The sequence below is a fragment of the Megalopta genalis genome, chromosome 3 (assembly GCF_051020955.1).
Source record: "Megalopta genalis isolate 19385.01 chromosome 3, iyMegGena1_principal, whole genome shotgun sequence".
Classification (NCBI taxonomy): Eukaryota; Metazoa; Arthropoda; class Insecta; order Hymenoptera; family Halictidae; genus Megalopta; species Megalopta genalis.
In genome coordinates this window covers 17,606,982-17,624,794 of record NC_135015.1, presented here as the reverse complement: position 1 = coordinate 17,624,794, position 17,813 = coordinate 17,606,982, and the positions used below count along the sequence as shown (strand labels likewise).

At 43.8% G+C, this 17,813-nt stretch overlaps 1 protein-coding gene across 6 annotated transcripts in view; it reads left to right on the top strand.

Moving 5' to 3' along the window:
- mav (TGF-beta domain-containing family member maverick) overlaps window positions 1–17,813 on the top strand; it is a 53,247-nt gene that overhangs the window by 20,276 nt on the left and 15,158 nt on the right. For all 6 annotated transcript variants that reach the window (XM_076520249.1, XM_076520248.1, XM_076520247.1 and 3 more), the window contains one exon: window positions 14,103–14,223. In XM_076520249.1, coding sequence (XP_076376364.1) covers window positions 14,103–14,223 — 121 coding nt within the window. The remainder of the gene's footprint in view (window positions 1–14,102; window positions 14,224–17,813) is intronic.

Below are 17,813 nucleotides of genomic sequence, written 5' to 3'. Positions count from 1 at the left end.
TCTCTCCTCGCTGCTCTCGATCGCCTTTCTCTCTTATTCGCCGCGGCCTCATCGGCGACAGTGTTCCGCGGCGACGACACTCGATACTCGAGGATCGACGACTGGATCGACGGGTTCTGGCTGTCAGGTTCTTCGCGATCCAAGAGCCTCTTCGCCTCTTGTTAGGTGTCCGCGGCGATAATGAGCCGCGCCGGGACGCCCAGGCTGCTCGCTCTCTCGCTCGGCTGCTCCGCGAAACGAAAGCAGAGAAAAGCTACCGCGTTGCGCAACCGAGCTTTTCGAAACGCAAGCTCGCGGATAAGCGAGGCTCGCGTCGCGCGGCTTGTTCAAAGCGCGGTGGTTCGTATTGCTCGATGTAAGCAGACGCGGAGATTAATGAGCCCAGGAAATTGCTTTCGCGTTTCGCCAACGGTCATTCGAGCGAAGTGGAATTCTGTTTAACCGAACGTGACGAAAGAGGCGACGCTCTTGAATGGCTGATTTAATAAGAGCTCGTTGCTAATTCTTCTATTTACCTGTAGCTGTCAGTTTCGGCGAGATCTTACTCTCGGCGCCGGCGTCGGTTCTATTTAGATAAATGGTCTGCAAATGAACGGAGTGCCGCGGTGGTATGTTCGATGTCGCGCCAACAAATTGACGAATCTGCGAGCAGTCGTGAATCGACTGCTTCGGAAAATAGTTAGTTCGGTGAAAGCTCGTTGCTGATTCTTTTATTTACCTGTATCTGTCGGTTGTGATGAAATATTATTCTCGACGTTGGTTTTATTTAGATAAATGCTGTGCAAATGAAAGGAGTACAGTAATGTCTCCCTAATTGACGCTCAGATTATGCACAAAAATGGACAATTTGGGAAGAGCAGATGCGATTATTCGAGCCTTGCAACTCGTTTTTATAGTTGTTGACAATCGGTAACCATAAAAAAACGAGCCACAAGGCTCGAACAATCGTATCTCCTTTTCCAAAATTGTCCATTTTTGGGGACAATCTGAGCGTCAATTAGAGAGACATTACTATACCGCGGTAATATGTTCGATGTCGCGCGAACATATTGACGAATTTGCGAGCAGTCGTGAATCGACTGCTCCTGAAATTTCTCTAGAGTATCGTTCTGTTCGCTGCGATTAAATCGGGTCCCTTAGCTATCTGCGTCTGTTCTATTCGATCGTTTAAATAGCAGCGTCTGGAACCGCTCACTTAGCGTGCTACACTTGCCGACAGAAGTTAAGAAATATATTGTTCGGTGTAGTAGACTTTCTTAACGCAGGAGAACAAATTTGCCCGCGTCTACGAAAATATTAATCCTTTTCTTTTTTTTAATTGTTTAACTTCTACTTTATATTTGGACTTCTTTTTTTCACTTAAACTTCTGTTTATTCTAGTTAGTTCTGAATGAAACTACATTGAAATACAAACGATGTGCCACATGCTTCGTTGTAATGTGTACTTTTAATTGAATAAGAAGTATATTTCTGAAAATGTCGAACTCTAGTCAAATGTTAACGATATGTGAAGCCTCTTAACTTTTGTCGATAAGTGTAAAATTCTAAATTCAATCGTTTAAACGACTGTGTTAAGTAGCAGATCGCGTGTTAGTGCAAAAGGCTTCGCTGAGGATTGTTCATTGACTTTTAATACTTCGTTTACAGGAGAATGACGGGGTTAAATTTGTTCCTTTTTTAGGATTATTAAAGTTGCAAGGACACGTTAATCAGGAATTTATTAAATACAGTTGTTTCTTGGGGAAAATATTACGATGGAAATCGTTAAAAATCCGAAGGAATGTATTATTGTTACTTCTATAAAGAGAAATGAAGTACGTGTTTATAGTACAGTAAAATCTCCCTAATTGACGTTCATATTCTACGCAAAAATGGACAATTTGGGAAGAGGAAATACGATCATTCGATCAATTAGAGTGAAATTACTGTAATTGCAATTTTTTGGCTGGTCCCTCGATGCAAGATCCCTGCGACCTAAGGCCTGCAGAATTTCTTAGTTTCTCCCGTTATTATCTCCCGTTTTCGAAATTGTTAAACAACTCGAATGCAGATGCAGATTCTTCGCGATCCAACGTCTGCAGAATTTATCGATCGCGATTGTCTCGCAGAGAAACTGTAAAAACGAGCCGCAAGGCTCAAATAATCAGGTAATTTCCTGCTAATAATGTTTACCTGTTACTTCTATTGCCAAATTACGTGGTCCTTATATCGGAAAAGAGTATTAATTACCTATTCGACGGAAGCAAACATGAAATATCGACCAACTTTTTAAATTTCGTACGGCAACCGTCGCGCTGCTTGTCAGCCCGATCTAAATACAGATCCACCGGGCTTACGAGTCGCTCAATTAGCCGCGTCTGAATCAGAAATCATCGACATGTCCGTGGTCAGTGGCAGGTTGGACCTGGCCGGTGCGAAGGACCTTGCCAAGAATTGTTCATTGACTTGAAGTCTCGAAAGCGGCTGCCCCCGCGCGGGATCGCCGAACCGGAACAACGGGCCAAGCCCGATCTATATTCAGAGCGTTACGTCGACCGGCCGTCGTCCGGAAATTCTCGGGGCGATCGGTGAAATCGGAATTTGGATCGTTCCCCCGGCACCGACGGTTCGGTCGATGACGATACCGCCGTGGAGACCGGATTCTCGGTCCCGTTCCGGATCTCCGAGAGGACGTGTGAACGGGCGAGAACGTGGGCGGGGGTGGGAACACCTGTTGTCGCGGCGACTATTGCCGTCAGCGTGGTCGTGTAACGGCCGCGATAACGAAAGTCGATTCCCTCCGTCCTCCAAACTCGAGGACGTCGTCGGGAAAACGTGAGAACGCTGGCGTCGGACTAGAATGTCACGATTCTTCGCGCCGCGCCACGCCGCGCCGGAGGAAAGCGCGCGTCCGTCTTTCTAGCTTCGCGAAGAACCTACAGTGATGTCTTCCTAACTGACGCATAGATTGTGCACAAATATGGATAATTTGGGAAGAGGAGATACCATTATTCGAGCCTTGCGGCTCGTTTTTATAGTTGTTGACAATTCGTGACTATAAAAGCAAACCGGAAGGCTCGAATAATCGTCTCTCTTCTCCCTAAATTGTCTATTTTCGTGGACAATCTGAGCGTCAATTAGAGAGACATTACTGTACTTCGCCTCTTGTCAGGCTCGTTTCACCCTTGCTCGTCGACGCGCATGCTGAAGGAACTGGCAAACTTTGTTTCGTCTTCCCTGAAATCCCTTTGGACCGAGGAAAGTAGACCTTCTTGACGATTCAGTGCTCAAATCTTGCATTTATTTGGCCATTTTCATGGAAACCTATTGGTAATTAGTTAGGTATCTTATCTGCGTTTAGGTGATCAAGATTTTCACATTTTCTTCCGCGGTTAAATTGCTACAAATAAGTCGCATTTACTTGGCAATTTTCATGGAAACGTGTTGGTAATTAGTTAGGTATCTTATCTTCGTTTAGGTGATCAAGATTTTCACGTTTTCTTCCACGGTTAAAAAAAAAGAATGTGTGGATAATGTGATCCTCTGTTAGTAGACTTACTCTGTTAATAGAGTTAATAGCCTATTGGTTGTTTTTAATAGTCTGTCAGAATTCGAGAATTAACGGCTAACTCTTCCTGTTTCTTAATTAACCGGTCAGCAGTTGCGAGCTCTTTAAAAAGTGTGCACCGAAAATGTGTCGCGGAATGTAAGCGATGCCGAGTATGTTACCTAATCCAGTCACTATATACACTTTTTTTTCTTCGTTATAATTGTTTACATTGTTCTGTTTGTTCGTTTTATTTCGTCTCGGTCTTCGAATATCGAGAACACCTTGAAATTGATAAAACTATAATATAGTATCCAGCAAAATTGAAATTCAAACAGCAAATTTTTACAGCGTGATCAGTATGTACAGTCGGCATAATAATATTGCCATTTCTTCGCGACGAGTATTTAATATACTCGTCAAAGACGGCTAACCGGTTAATTGTGCAATCACGATTTGCTCGATGAAGCCAGCCAAAGCCGAACGAACGGTAATGATTAGAGGCTTAAACAGCGTGTTCTGCATACAGCGACGGCGATCGTAAGCTTTCTAGCCGGCCCGATAGTTATTAACGACAATAACGCAACGTATTAAAATAAAATACGATCGAGCGTCGGAGCAGCTCAGCTGGTCGATTAAAAAACGATATACACAATATATCGTGACGTAAATCATTAGCATACGGCGAATTCGAGCTGCCCCGCTGAATATTCAAACGTTCCGAGAATCTCCGGGATCCTCCGGGAGTTTTTGCTGACGAGAGACGGTGCGGAACGCGTGTGTACGCGTTGCGTCAGAAAAATCATCTCGTTCATCGGCAATGAACGAGAAAGGAGAAATAAACAGGTGGGTTACGGAGCGGCTCCGTTGAGCCCCACAAAGGAAGGCACGGGCCGCAAACGCGGCTCTCCCGAGTTCCGAATACGGCACTTAAACCTTATCGATTCTCGCGGGACTATTTGCGCGTACAAATTAACACTTTTCGCCTGTCGTAGGGCTGGTCCCGTTATGTAAAAACCGAATGAAACGTAAAGGTCCGCGGATTTCTCTCTTGTTAGACGGGCACGATGAGTCACCGGTCCCAGCCAGACTTCGAGTCTGCCGGGATCTCTGTCCGACCCGGAGGTTTGGCGAACGGGAGGGGGGAGGGATGGGGGTGACGAATCGGAAAAATATTTATCGCCGCCGGAGCTTTGAGCCCGTTTCGGAAAAATGCGATCAGAGGTGGTCGACTTTGAATCGGGGTGGGACCGGAAACGGCGCGGGGCGAAACTGATCACCCCGATGCCGCCTTTGAGACGCGGATTCCTTCGTCTGCCGCGCGGCGATCTTTTTTTTCGCCAAAATTTATTATCATTAGTGGACCGAGGGGGCCTTTATGCGAATTCTCGTTTCCGCTGTGTTCCGTTTTATGGATTTCTTCCGTTTTCAGCGCATGATTCTTTCGCGATAAAACGGATATTTTATGCGCACCGTAATTGCGCGGTGATCCGTGGTACAATCGTTTCCGTGCCCCGTCGATTGTTTACGGCGACTGTTTATAGATTTTCGTAGATTACTGCTTCCAGAGATCATTTACGTTCGACCACGAAATTCTGCTACTTCGTTTAAAGCGTTCGAATTATGACGAGCGTGCACCCGGATAACACGCGACGTCTTAAGGACGTCCATTTTAGGTCTGGACATCTTTTCCCAGCGAATCGAAATGCGATAAGCGGGTAAATTGATTGCACAAGTGACGGACACAAATGACGATGATAAAAATGATTAGGTTAAATATGAAATTGTAAGATCGATAGAAGAATTCGAGGATATTGTTACGTTATTTTCAACACGTTATAATTATTAGACTGCGGATCTTTATGAAAAATTAATGTACATTCCGACACGATCGTAAGAAACAGGAATTTGATAAACATTAATTTCTCCTTTTAATTATTTCTATAAGTTGCATATAGCGTTATTTTTCTGCCCTCACAATATTTTCAGCTCATAAATCCATAAAATCCGCAGTCTAATAGTTATTGAAAGTTTCTATTCGACTTTCGTGTCTCACGATTAACTTAAACAATTTTTATTTTGCCTAAACTGATTGAAATATTACGATTTACACGAAATATTGTCCCAATACCTTTGAAGGCGAAGACGTTCGGAAAGAACAATACACTTTCGTAAGATCCTCTCGCGAGCGGAACGCTTTAAAAACGCTCGCCGATCCTGCCGCGTCTGCCGCAATGTTCCAGTAGCGTAGCGGCTGTCGCCGCGGTTGTTAACGAAGCGGTAAATTAATCGAGAGAATTAATCCGCGAAAGGTTTCGCAATCGGCTTTCATGCGGAGGCCGGACCGCGCGCGGTTCATCGTGACGGGATCGATCCCGACGAGACCTCTGAAATCGCCATTACCAATGATTGCCGGGAGAAAGCGTGGTAGGATGAGCCCGAGGAGGCGGTGGAGGAGGTGGAGAAGGAGTTGCCGGGGCAATGAAAATTCGTTCGCGGTGGGGTCGGCGACCCGGCGCGATTGGATTAACCGAGAAATTGCTTTCGAAAGCAAGAGCGTGTTCAAAGGGCAAACGCACCGCGTTCAGCGCGGTGCGCGCATCGCCGAGGCGAAGGTTACGAGAAGAATGCGACCCGGCTCGCCGTGGCACCTATGTAGAATACACGGCTTGCGAAAGATCTTTCTTCGCGGCGGGTGGCGTGGGAGGCGAGGGCGCCGAGCCAGCCGAGGGAGCCGCGATGCTTCACCTTCAAGGACATCCTCATTCGCGGGAACGTCACCCGTCCTCGGCTACCTTCTCCGTCCCCGTAAACTTCGCTGAAAGTCTTCGCGAAGATCGAGCGGCCGGGCTTCGACGCCGGTGGTCCGCGGGATCCGTGGATCGGTTTCACCGTGCAGGATCGTCCTAGAGTGCTCACTTCTCTCCTCTCTTTCATTCTCTCTCTCTCTTTTTCTCTCTTATTCTCTATCCTTCTCGCGAGAGCGTCCGCGAACCCCGGAGGAAACGCGAACGTCGCGAATTTATTTTCGCGCCGCGGGACGCCCGAGAGCTGCGCTTTCTCAACCCGGAAACGACCCGGATTAAAACGGTCTTCCGAGTTCGATGAAACGGAACCGCGACACGTTCCCGATCCTCTTCGAGGCTCGCTGCGCGTGCCCCAAGGCGAAAATATCTCTGACTTTCGGGGCCGACGCGACGTGGTCGTCTTGCCGACGGGACCCGTCTATCTCCGGGAAATTGCTTCTCGATGACGCGGAGCGTTAGGTCAGGTCCTAGCCTGTGATCTCGTACCCTTTGTGGATGCATGACGCATCTTGTTCCAGGACATGTCGGTTGATTGTCCAGGTAACGATACGTCAGGATCTGCTATTTGTTTCTGATGTTGTTGAAGCCTTCGTTTTCTGAGGAAAATCATGATAATAATAACAATTTGTAAATTATATGTATATTTATTTATTTATTTATTTATTCATATATTTATATATTATTTCGATTTTTCGTTTATACTCGTGCGATGACTATATAAAATCTCTGTTTTTTAATTACTACTTCTGTAACAAAAAGTTTCTCTAGCCGTATACATGAATAAATGAATGATTACTATTATTATTAACTTATATTTAATATAATGTATATTATATATATAACATTATATATATTATATTACATATTATATTGTATATATTTAATTCAAAGTAAGAAGAAAAATAAAAGAAGAAGTATACAAAGAAAAATTAATAGAAAAAGATAGAATAATTAAATTGTAGAGTGGCGTATTCTAACCGTGATAATAGCTGCGTGCCTGAAAGACGGACAGAAGCCGCGAAAATAATTAAGAATTAAAGCGTCCGTGGTAATTAGCATTGACCCACTGTTTTAACTAACTATTCTGAAATTTTTCGGTCTCGATAGCGTCGCTAACTCTTGTGCGACAGTTGTTCGAAAATTGTATGACACGCGTGCCTCGCATAGGAAGCGCGACAGCGGAGAGAGTTAATAAGAAAACCTTTGCCGAACAATGAGACGGACACACAGGCAGTTTTTTTTAGATCGTGCGCGAGGAACAAGTCGATTCGATCTAAACTCTTGTGTAGCCCCGATGAAGACGCGGACTGAAATAGTGATCATTCGAACGAACGCGTTCGCGAACAAGCGCGCGCGTAAGATCAGCGATCGCGGATCATAGTCGGCGACCCACGCCGCCGACCTTTCGGCTATTGAGAAGTCAACTGGGCCCGGAGCGTCGTCGGAAGACGATCTGAACGAGCTGCGAGCGAAGCTGCGCGTTCGAATCGATTTACGGATCCTTCGGTTGACGAGCGGATGCGCTCGGTGGTGCATACATCCGAGAGAAAAGAAAGAAAGAGGAGAAAAGAATATGAACGCGAACACGTCCCGCTGTCTCGACGAACCGGAACTCGCTCGGACGAGTTAACTGTCCTTAAAGTGTGCGACCAGTTAAGGGATTCCGTTCGCGACGCTGCGGGGGCGTCTGCGTGCATCTGCGTTTCGGACTGCATCTCGCAGATGTATACTTTGAGGTAACAATGTAATGAGGCGCGGCCCGGCGGGCCTCGAGCGGAAGCTGCTTTTGCGAGGACCCCGCGAGATCTTCTTCGACCTCTCCAGAAGTCGGACAGCTCAATTAGAACGTTGCCAGCGATCGGTACGGTCGTAGGATCAAGGCTTCAGTCAGTTTCAGTTTCTTGAGCAGAGCCTCCATCATTCGCGAATCATCGAAATCTACGGAAAAATCCAGCATCTAGAATCAAGATCTAACTGTCTGCTTGTCGCGGAAATTTGTTTCGTTCTCGATTAATGCGGACATTGCGGGTTTGAAGCTTTTCTAGGTGCGTGCGACTTTGAAGTTCCACGAATGGGACATCTAAAAAATGATAATAATAATAATCACCTTAAAATCAAAATTAGAATTATTCCCCTGTATTTTTACTTCGACGAGTCATTTACTAATTATTTTATCATTATCACTAATAACATCATTAATATGTATATTTTATTGTCGAATAATTAATACAGTTCATTGGTCTCATCGTAGAAAAATTGAAGGTATAGTTTCCGATTAAATACATAAATTTAATTTTAAATAACTATATATATATTTTAAACGAATTCTTAAATTTATCGAAAGAGCTATTTTATCCGAACATAATTATTTTTATAACGATAATAATAATAACAATCCCAAAATCAAATCTATTAGAATCATTCCTCTTTATCGAAAGAAACTACTTTATCCCAACTTAATTATTTTTATAACGATAATAATAATAATAATAATCCAAAAATCAAATCTATTAGGATCATTTCCCAGTAATTTTCACTCCAACTAATTTATCATTATCAGTAATAATATGACTAACATTTATATTTTACGGTCGAATGATTAAAATCGTAGAAAAATCGAAATCACAACAACCCTCGATCGTCTTGAAAAGCCAGATGCCCGAGGTTATCGTTCGATCACTCGAAACCGTGTGCAATGTTTCGAAAACGACATCTCGAAAAGTTGATTCAAAGACCGGTTGCAGCGAAACCAGAATTTAGCCGTAGGTAAGGTCTGTCCGCGGTTTCGCATGCTACCTACGACTGGTTTGCCCCTTCGCGACATTAATTTAAGCTTCTACAAAGTGAAGTCGCGGACGAACGGCCGGCGAACGAAGTAGCACTTCGGCTCGGACTCGATCCGGCTCTTCGCCGCGGCAGAGATTACCGTACCTATTGATTACATTGAGCGCGCTTAATAGCCGCGAGTGATTCCGTCCGCGTGCAACGAGCAAACTAACGCCGCCGCAGCCGGTCGTAATCACCGCTTGCATCTCGGTATATATCATTACACAGAACTTACGTACTCGCGCGCAGAATTCTCCTCGATCCTACCGATCATCTTCCGGCCGGCCGATCCCAGGCGCGAGACAGATCGTCAAACCGGGAGCCGAACTTGTCGCGAACTTGTTCGGAAGCAAAGAAATAACACGGTCGAGACAATGCAACGCGGTAATGCGCGGGCAACGTTTGATAGACGTGAGAGCTAACCCAGATCTTGATTTAGGCCCCCCGAACGGTTTCATCATCGCGCAGTTAGCGATGATCAGCGAATAGCTGATTCGTCAATTTATCTGGGCATATTTTTGAAGGTACAAGCCTCCCTAATTGACGCTCAGATTGTACACAAAAATGGACAATTTGGGAAGAGGGGATACGATTGATCGAGTGGCTTGTTTTTTATGGTTATCGATTGTCAACAACTATGATATGTAGTATATTCTTCCTAATTTACACTCAGATTGTATACAAAACTGGACGATTTGGGAAGAGGAGTGCATTTTTGTGCGCAATTTACTGTAATCGTATGGTATAATCGCGTCTTCTCTTCCCAAATTGTCCATCTTTGTACGCAATCTAAGCACGAATTAGGGAGAATTTAGTGTACAATAATTGGACAATAAAATGGACAAATTTTGGAAGAGAAGATACGATTATTCGAGGCTTGCAATTCGGTTTTATAGTTATCGATTGTCAACAACTATAAAAACAAGCCGCAAGATGCGAATAATCGTTGATACGAATAATACGAGTTGCAAGGCTCGAATAATCGTATCTCCTCTTCCCAAATCGTCCATTTTTGTGTACAATTTGGGCGTCAATTAGGGAGACATTACTGTTCTCGGGATTTGCTCCATTCTGATCTTCTGACAACGATTAAACGAACTTTGATCTAACTAGAGAGCGTCGGCAAAAGGTCTCGAATTTTTCCAGACTTCCGGTAGCTAGATGATTGCATCGAAAGGTTAACCCTTTGCACTCGAGTGGTGACCCTGAGGCACCGCTAAAATGGTTCTATCACGTTCTAAGATCATTTTTATATCGTCGAAGCTTAAATTTTAAAGACTCAATTCCGTGTGCATAAAATGCACTTTGTCCTGCAAAATGGAAATTGTACTATAAGTCGGAAAAATTATTTTAGACTTACAGTTAAAATGGCTTCGAGTACAAAGGGTTAACAATCATCCGAAAATGAAAGATCATCAATCACAGATACACTCTTACAGATACTCTATAATACACTATAATAATATAATATAATATAATATAATAATAATAATAATAATATAATATAATATAATAATAATAATAATATAATATAATATAATATATAATACACTATAATACACTCTCACAGACATACACTCTTTAATCGATCTTCGAGTCAACGATGCCTCGTCATAACCTTGACATGTTCTATCGTTTCTATCAAGTTTCGCTGCTCGATGAAAATAATGAAGCTGCATCGAATGCACTGCGCGATGCAACAGAGGGTTCGCGTAAAAGCGCAACGGGCGAGCTCGCAGATCGTCGACAAAGAGTTGCAAGAACGAACGACGATTCTCCGTCGTGTGAAATTGTGCTCTAAAAACGTTCCGGCGTCTGTTCCGAAGCTTCGGGGACTTTTATCAATGAGCCGGTTTTGTCGTGGCGGCCCATGTGTCAGCAACCGTAGCCTAAGTCCGACGCGTTTAGGTTCCGTGCAGGAACCTCGCCGGCCAGACCCGTACGCGAGTTAATTTTACGAAAGCGTCTAGCGTGTCTGGAAGTTCTCACTGGCGCGGAAGCTACGGGAGACGCTGTGGAAGAAGACGATGACGAAGAAGTAGAAGAAGAAGAAGAAGAAGTAGGCAGAGCGAGGCCGGGCGTCGAGTGGCAGCGGCTCGAAAATCGCGAGGACGCTCGAGGCTGGAGAGCAAAAGGGAACCGGAGAAGCTGGTCCGACGACTGAAACAGTGGAACAATGAAAAGGAGCCGGCGGTGGACGGGCCAGATGAAGAGATCACGGCGAGAGAGCCGGACTGGATCGGGGACAGAAGCGAGCCAGGAAAAGGGAGGCAGCGGAGAGAGAAACGAGAAAAGGGTCGGCGCGTCGCGCTCGTAAAACGCTATTCGAGTACGCGATCTCAAAGTAAGGGATTCCTGTTGCGCTTTAAACCCTAATTAACGTTACCGATCGTCGGGATTAATTGGCTTGTAAATGCCTTGCACAATTATTTAGCGATTATGACTGGAACCAGCATCTCTGTCTCTCTCTCTCTCTCTCTCTCTCTCGCGTTGGAAATGATTTTCTGTTCCATCGTCGGACCACAATGACGGTCTATCGTCTCCCAATACGATTAATTGCAGGTTAATTGATTGCACGGTAATTAAATACATTTTCTTTGTTTGCACAAATTGATTTCACTTATTCGAGCAACGACAGATAAGAATACGAGACCTACACATTTTTTTCTGTTTCTCCTAGCCGACCGGTCGACTATCGGTGGAGATAAAACAACAATTATTTTTTTTTTTTCTTTCAAAGAATCTCTCGGCGTTCCCGAAGAAGTTTTTATCTCGTTTATCTACGATGAATTATGATCTTGTGAAAAAAACTGTTGCTCGAAGGTATGTTAGATTACGGAAGAATTTAACAACTCGATTGTATCGTTTGCGTAACCCATTGAAATCATTTTAGACGAGAACAAATAACAATGCATTTACTGTTCTTTTGCGATCAATGCAGAAATTTTTATTTCGTATAACGATTCGCAGTTCATTTAGGAGCTATTTATTTGCGCGTTACTCGCGGCAAGTATCGGAACTCGGAATAAATGTGTTATCGTTGCTTTCATAAACTAATATAAAAAGATAATAATATTGCATAAACTAATAACTAAATAACTAAAGTGATATAAAATGATATAACTATATAATAACTAAATGCAAAATAAACTAATTATAATAACTATGTGAACTAGTAACTAAATAACTAAAATAATATAAAATTAAGCAACTAAATAATAACTAAATACAAAATAAATTAATAATAATAACTAAATAACTAAAATAAGATAAAATTAAACAACTAAATAATAACTAAATACAAAATAGACTAAAAATAACGAAATAAAGTAACCAAACTAATATAAACTGATGAAACTTCGCGAGTAAAATTGCCCTCTGGAGCACAGTGCCGACCCCTTTGAGCGCAAGAGCAACGAAACCACGCCCACTCGCGGCACACCGCAAGCAAAAAAAAAGAAAACGATGACGCTTCCTCTCGCGTTCGATGCTCATTCGCGGGACACTGAATCAGTCTTGAAGCAACGCGGAATTAGTCCCCCAAAGGGCCATCTGGATGGCTCTAGGAACAAATTGCCGTCGTCCGTGTCTGTGTCAGTCGTCGAAACTCAGCCAGCTGCTGCGCGGCGACCCCAGAAAATTAGATAATTCCGATGTCACGCCCGCGGGACGATTATCGCGTCCGCGAGGTCGATAAGTTAAATCTTCCTCGAGCGCCAGAGGCTCGTTCCCTTCTGTTCTTTATGGCTCCGACCACGGGCGACTTATTAATTTCCTTTTAATCTTCCCGGCGCTATATTTAGTGGTCGGCCCTCTGGTAGCGCGCGGCGCTCGGGAACCACGGAGCACCGTCGAAGGCGTCGAGGTGTCCAATTATCCTCGGAGATGGATCGCTGAAAAACTGATACCTGTGATCAGCAATCTACGGGAACGGTTGTCGTGCTCTACGCTCTGTAATCCGATGGCCTGGGATTAGCACAAAGTGTTCGAACTAAACGTGGGAATGCGACAAGCTATACTTATCTCGAGCCTGCGGTCTTGCCGCGTATTCAACTAAACCAAATGCCCGTGCAGCCTTGTTTCTTCCTCAATTAGGATCTGCAAGAGCCGATCGACGTCTAAGAGATCATAGAAGCGCAAGAAACGAGCTCGTTTCGCCCGGTTTCTAACACCTTTATTCGCCGGAAAGTATCGAACGGCGGATTCTAACTTTTCTGTTAAAGCTCGGACACTCAGAGTATATATATCGTTATATGACTACATTATTTTTGAAAATTAATTTCGAGTTGTCACATGTTTTATCAAGGTTTAGGGTAGTGGAGCTAATTACTGTGGGCTGACCAATTGCTGTCTCTGCTTTGCTTTCGGGCATAATTGACTTTATATCGATCGAATAAGATGCATTAAATTTCTGTATTCTTTTACTTTGCTTGTTTTTTAATAAAAAAAACTTGTATAGGGTTAATTATGTCCAAAGACAGCAATTGGTCACGACGTGTCTAGAAGAAGTAGTTTAAAAGTTTAAAAATGTATAGGTTACTCTAATTATATTCTATATGTTTGATTTTCTTAATACTTTCTTAATACGAAGTTATATCCTTCTTAACCAGTTAGCTGTCTTCGACGATGTCGCGAAGAAATGGCGACATTTCGTGCTACGACGAGTATACTCGTCGCGAAGAAATAACAACATTTTGTGCTAAGACGAGTGTACTCGTCGCGAAGAAATCGCAGCATTTAACGTTGCGACGAGTATACTCGTCGTGACGCAATATTTCCTCGCGACGAGTATACTCGTCGAAAGCATCTAGCTGGTTGAACAACAGTTTCAAAAGAATTGTACTTCGACCGTGGAACTCCTACGAACGCGTACGGAGAACCACGGTCGCCGAAGAATCGATTTCGAGGATCAGAAGCAACACTGACCGCGTGTTCGGTTTCAGGCGAACGTGAGCCAAGCGGAGTACGAGAGAGCGCACAGAGAGTACCTGAAGAAAGTCCACCTGTCCTTCGACGAGGAGGCCACGAAAAGCAGGAGGAGTCTGCACGTGTTTCACGCCGCAGGTAAAGAAAAAGAAACATCTTGGTCGCGTGTTTGCACAATTTTCGCTACTTCCTCTCTCTTTCCCGCCTCTCTCTCTCTCTCTCTCTCTCTCTCTCTCTCTCTCTCTCTCGATCATCGATACGTTATTCTTAAGAGGGAACGCGAACGATCCTCAGAAACACGTAATTTTGCGGGCCGGCATTCTGGAAAAATATACACCGCGGCGGCCCGCTATAATTACTGGCCGCGTAAACACCCGGCGAATCCGACTGTTCCGATTCAAAGAACGCTGCTGGTTTTTTCGCCACGTGTACCTAACGAGCCGGTCTACGTGCCAATCCGAAGGAAACGCGCCGAGGATTGCTGATATTCTCGCGTTATCGAGACGATGCCTTAAAAAGATGACGGACGCTTCGCGAGGCGAGGGCAGTCTTTATGCATCCGCGCGTTTGTCGGCGATGATTTACAAAATTCGGGGAATCGTCGCAAAATTTCTGCTCTGCGCTGTCGAAATTCTTAACTAGGGTGATCTCTGCAACGAATGCACACCCTTCACAGCGAGTGAACATCTCCGGTATTATACGGAAGAGCTAATAATCATCGCTAGACCGCGGATTTCATGCACTCGCTACGAAAACGAATAGACCAAATACAAAGTAGTAAAAACCATTTAAACAGTTAAAAAATATTTATAAATGATTAATATTATTTGTATAATATTATTAATATTAACATTATAAATACTGCACTATTTTCAACCTAGTAAGATAATTAAAGAAAGAAAGAACTGTCTGTGCAGCTTCCGTGTCTTGCAAATAATGCGGACAATTTTTATTTTGCATAAAAATCCGCACATGAAAAATTTATACAGTAGTTCTATTGTATAGGTATCTCGCAGACGTCGTTTCGCAAAAATTCATTCATTTGATCAAGCGTTTATTCGTTGGTCGTCCGACGTATTTTTCACCAAATATTTTTCACGCAATTTCTTCGAAAATTTGTTCTACAAAAATTTCGGAGAATCAAAGGGTTATGTTAAAGTCATTTATTTATATATCCCTGCAAGCTTTTCTGTGTCACTTTCTGCAGCAGTTTCGTCGCTAGAGGCCTCAGTTCCGGTAACAATCGTTCCTTCCAGTCGCGTTTTTCCTGCGAAAAACGCAGTTTGCTCGGTTTCTATCTTACGGATTCCAACGGCGACGGCAAAAATCCGGATTTTCGAGATCGCGGCTCGTTCTGTTCCTTTTTCCCGTAGAGTTTCGCGATGTCCGCGAGCGCACGCAACAGGGAAAAGTCGGAACGCATGGAACTAGTTGGTCGAGTGGCTCTCCGGAGTCCGATCCTCGAGCCGAACGGAGCGGAGCGGCGCGACGCGGCACGTTTCGCGCGCGTAGACGAGTATTAAAAGAAAGGGTCTTTGGATACGTGACGTTTGACTGGGCGGAAAGGGCGCGAGTGGCTCGCGGTGAGCACCCTCGAACGAGCTCCTAACGGCTCTGCCCTCGGATACTACTTCTTCTCGCGCCGTCTCCAATTACGAGCGGCGCGTTTTGCATACGATTACGCGCGCAAAGAGACGACGATGGGTAACATAACACGCCACGGCACCTCCGCAACGCGCGTTTTGCAACTGTTCCGAGGATTTCACGCTTCAAAGTCGAATGACAATGTCGGGACCACCGGCTATTCCTGTCCCGGGCTTATCAATCACTGGACAGCTCTCGTATCGCTGATCTAATTAACTTTCACACGCCTGGCCGCTCTATCGGACTGTGCTCCTCGCTCGGGCACCGTTCTCGTTTCGAAAACAGTCGCCGGTCGAATGCTGTTGCACCGACGATTTCAACGCGAAAGATCCCTTCGCTTCCGGTTCTCTTAGTTTCCGAAAGAAACTAAAAGTTTGGGTATGTTAATTGTAGCTTATTAAAATTATTCAGGGGAAGAACAAGACTGCACTTGGCTGCTACATTTTGCAACTGATGCAGACGATTTTTATTTTTCGTAAAGATCTAAGGTCTGATCGTCGGCGATCCGAGCAGGAATCGCACGGTGCAATGTTAAATTACAGTGTTAAAAAAGATCAAAAAGCAATTTTTCGTTGAAATAGTTATATTTGAATAGTATTAGTAGCTTAATGATATTTGTATTCGGTGAATTTAATTCTCAACATTATTTTTGACGTGAAATAGTTGATGAAATGCATCAGCGAGTAGTATAATAATTAAGAAATATATCCAGTTTTTAATATATTCGAACGTAAATAAATAACAAGATAAACAACAATTAGTCTTAATTTTTTTAGTGTATTTCGCAGCAATTCGTTATTACTGTCAGATTCTGAAAAATAAAATATATTAGAGAGAATAGGCGGAGCTAATTGTAAAAAAAGGATGAAAAAATCGATTTTTTATCCTCTCTGAAAGTTGGAAAATGCGAATAATAGTATCTCATCCATAGCTCTAAATAAAATAACATTCAAATACGTGTATAACAAGTAAAATAAAACAATTCCAATTTATTTACAGAAAGAAACAACTCGTATATGCAACAAAATGTCATTTAGAAAACATTTATTATATGCAACGTATACATAATTGGCTTGCGTGTCTTTTCTCGACTTCTAATCTAATTTCTCACCGGTTATTTGCGTTACTAACCGCTATTGTTATGTTACTCACCACTATTTGCGTTACTGAATTGGTGACCTATTTGAATGGAAGCAAACACGAAATTTTACAGAACAATTTTTTTACTTTTGTGTGCCGAGCGGAACGAGGCACACCATCGAGGCACCTATTACGTCGTATTAGGTCGTGTTTTCTCGGTATTTCTAATTATTCACGAAGATAGAAACACAGAGTAAAATGTCGCGTCACGTGAAATCACGTGAAATCGTAGGAACGAACTCCGTCCGTGTGCGAACCGCGTGACGCGATCCTAAACCGTTTCCAACAGTTTCGGAATATTAGAAGTACAGAAGAGCATTCTCGCTCTTCGAACGTCACATGATTTTACGAGACTCCGCGTGATGCGGCATTAGCATGTTTGCGGATCCCGATGATTGAATGCATCCCGCTCGATTGCACGGTCAGCTGATAAAAAATTGACTCTGCTGCTACGCCAACGAGACTGGTACGAGCCTCGTGTTGCTACGCTCGTTGACAACGAATTGTCAACGAGCTCGTTCAGTCATCGTCCTATATACATGTAAAAAAGAAATGCGTGTCTCAATCTTGTCGCTCGTGCGAAGCAACGCCAGTCAGTTATTTTCAGAACTCGCTAGGTTCAGTGGTGGGTTTCGATCTTGATTTGGTTTCTTGTTAACCGGCGTAACCCTTTGGTATACACGAGATAGCAACGCGGAGGATAATGAGCAAAGAATGTACCGAGTATCATAACTCGGTACTTAAGTGTCTTATGCTCTGTCGGAAGAAGCTGAAGACGCCGAAGTATGTAGTTTGCTCTGTTGCAGCAACGTTTCGCATTCGCGATGATGCTATTTAAGCAATTGTGTTGAGCGTTCGATGGGATTCCTGCGCGAGAATAGACTTTCTTCCGCTAGTCGAACGCGAGTCGAGTGCTTGAAAAAGGGCGCAGATTTCAGGGCTGT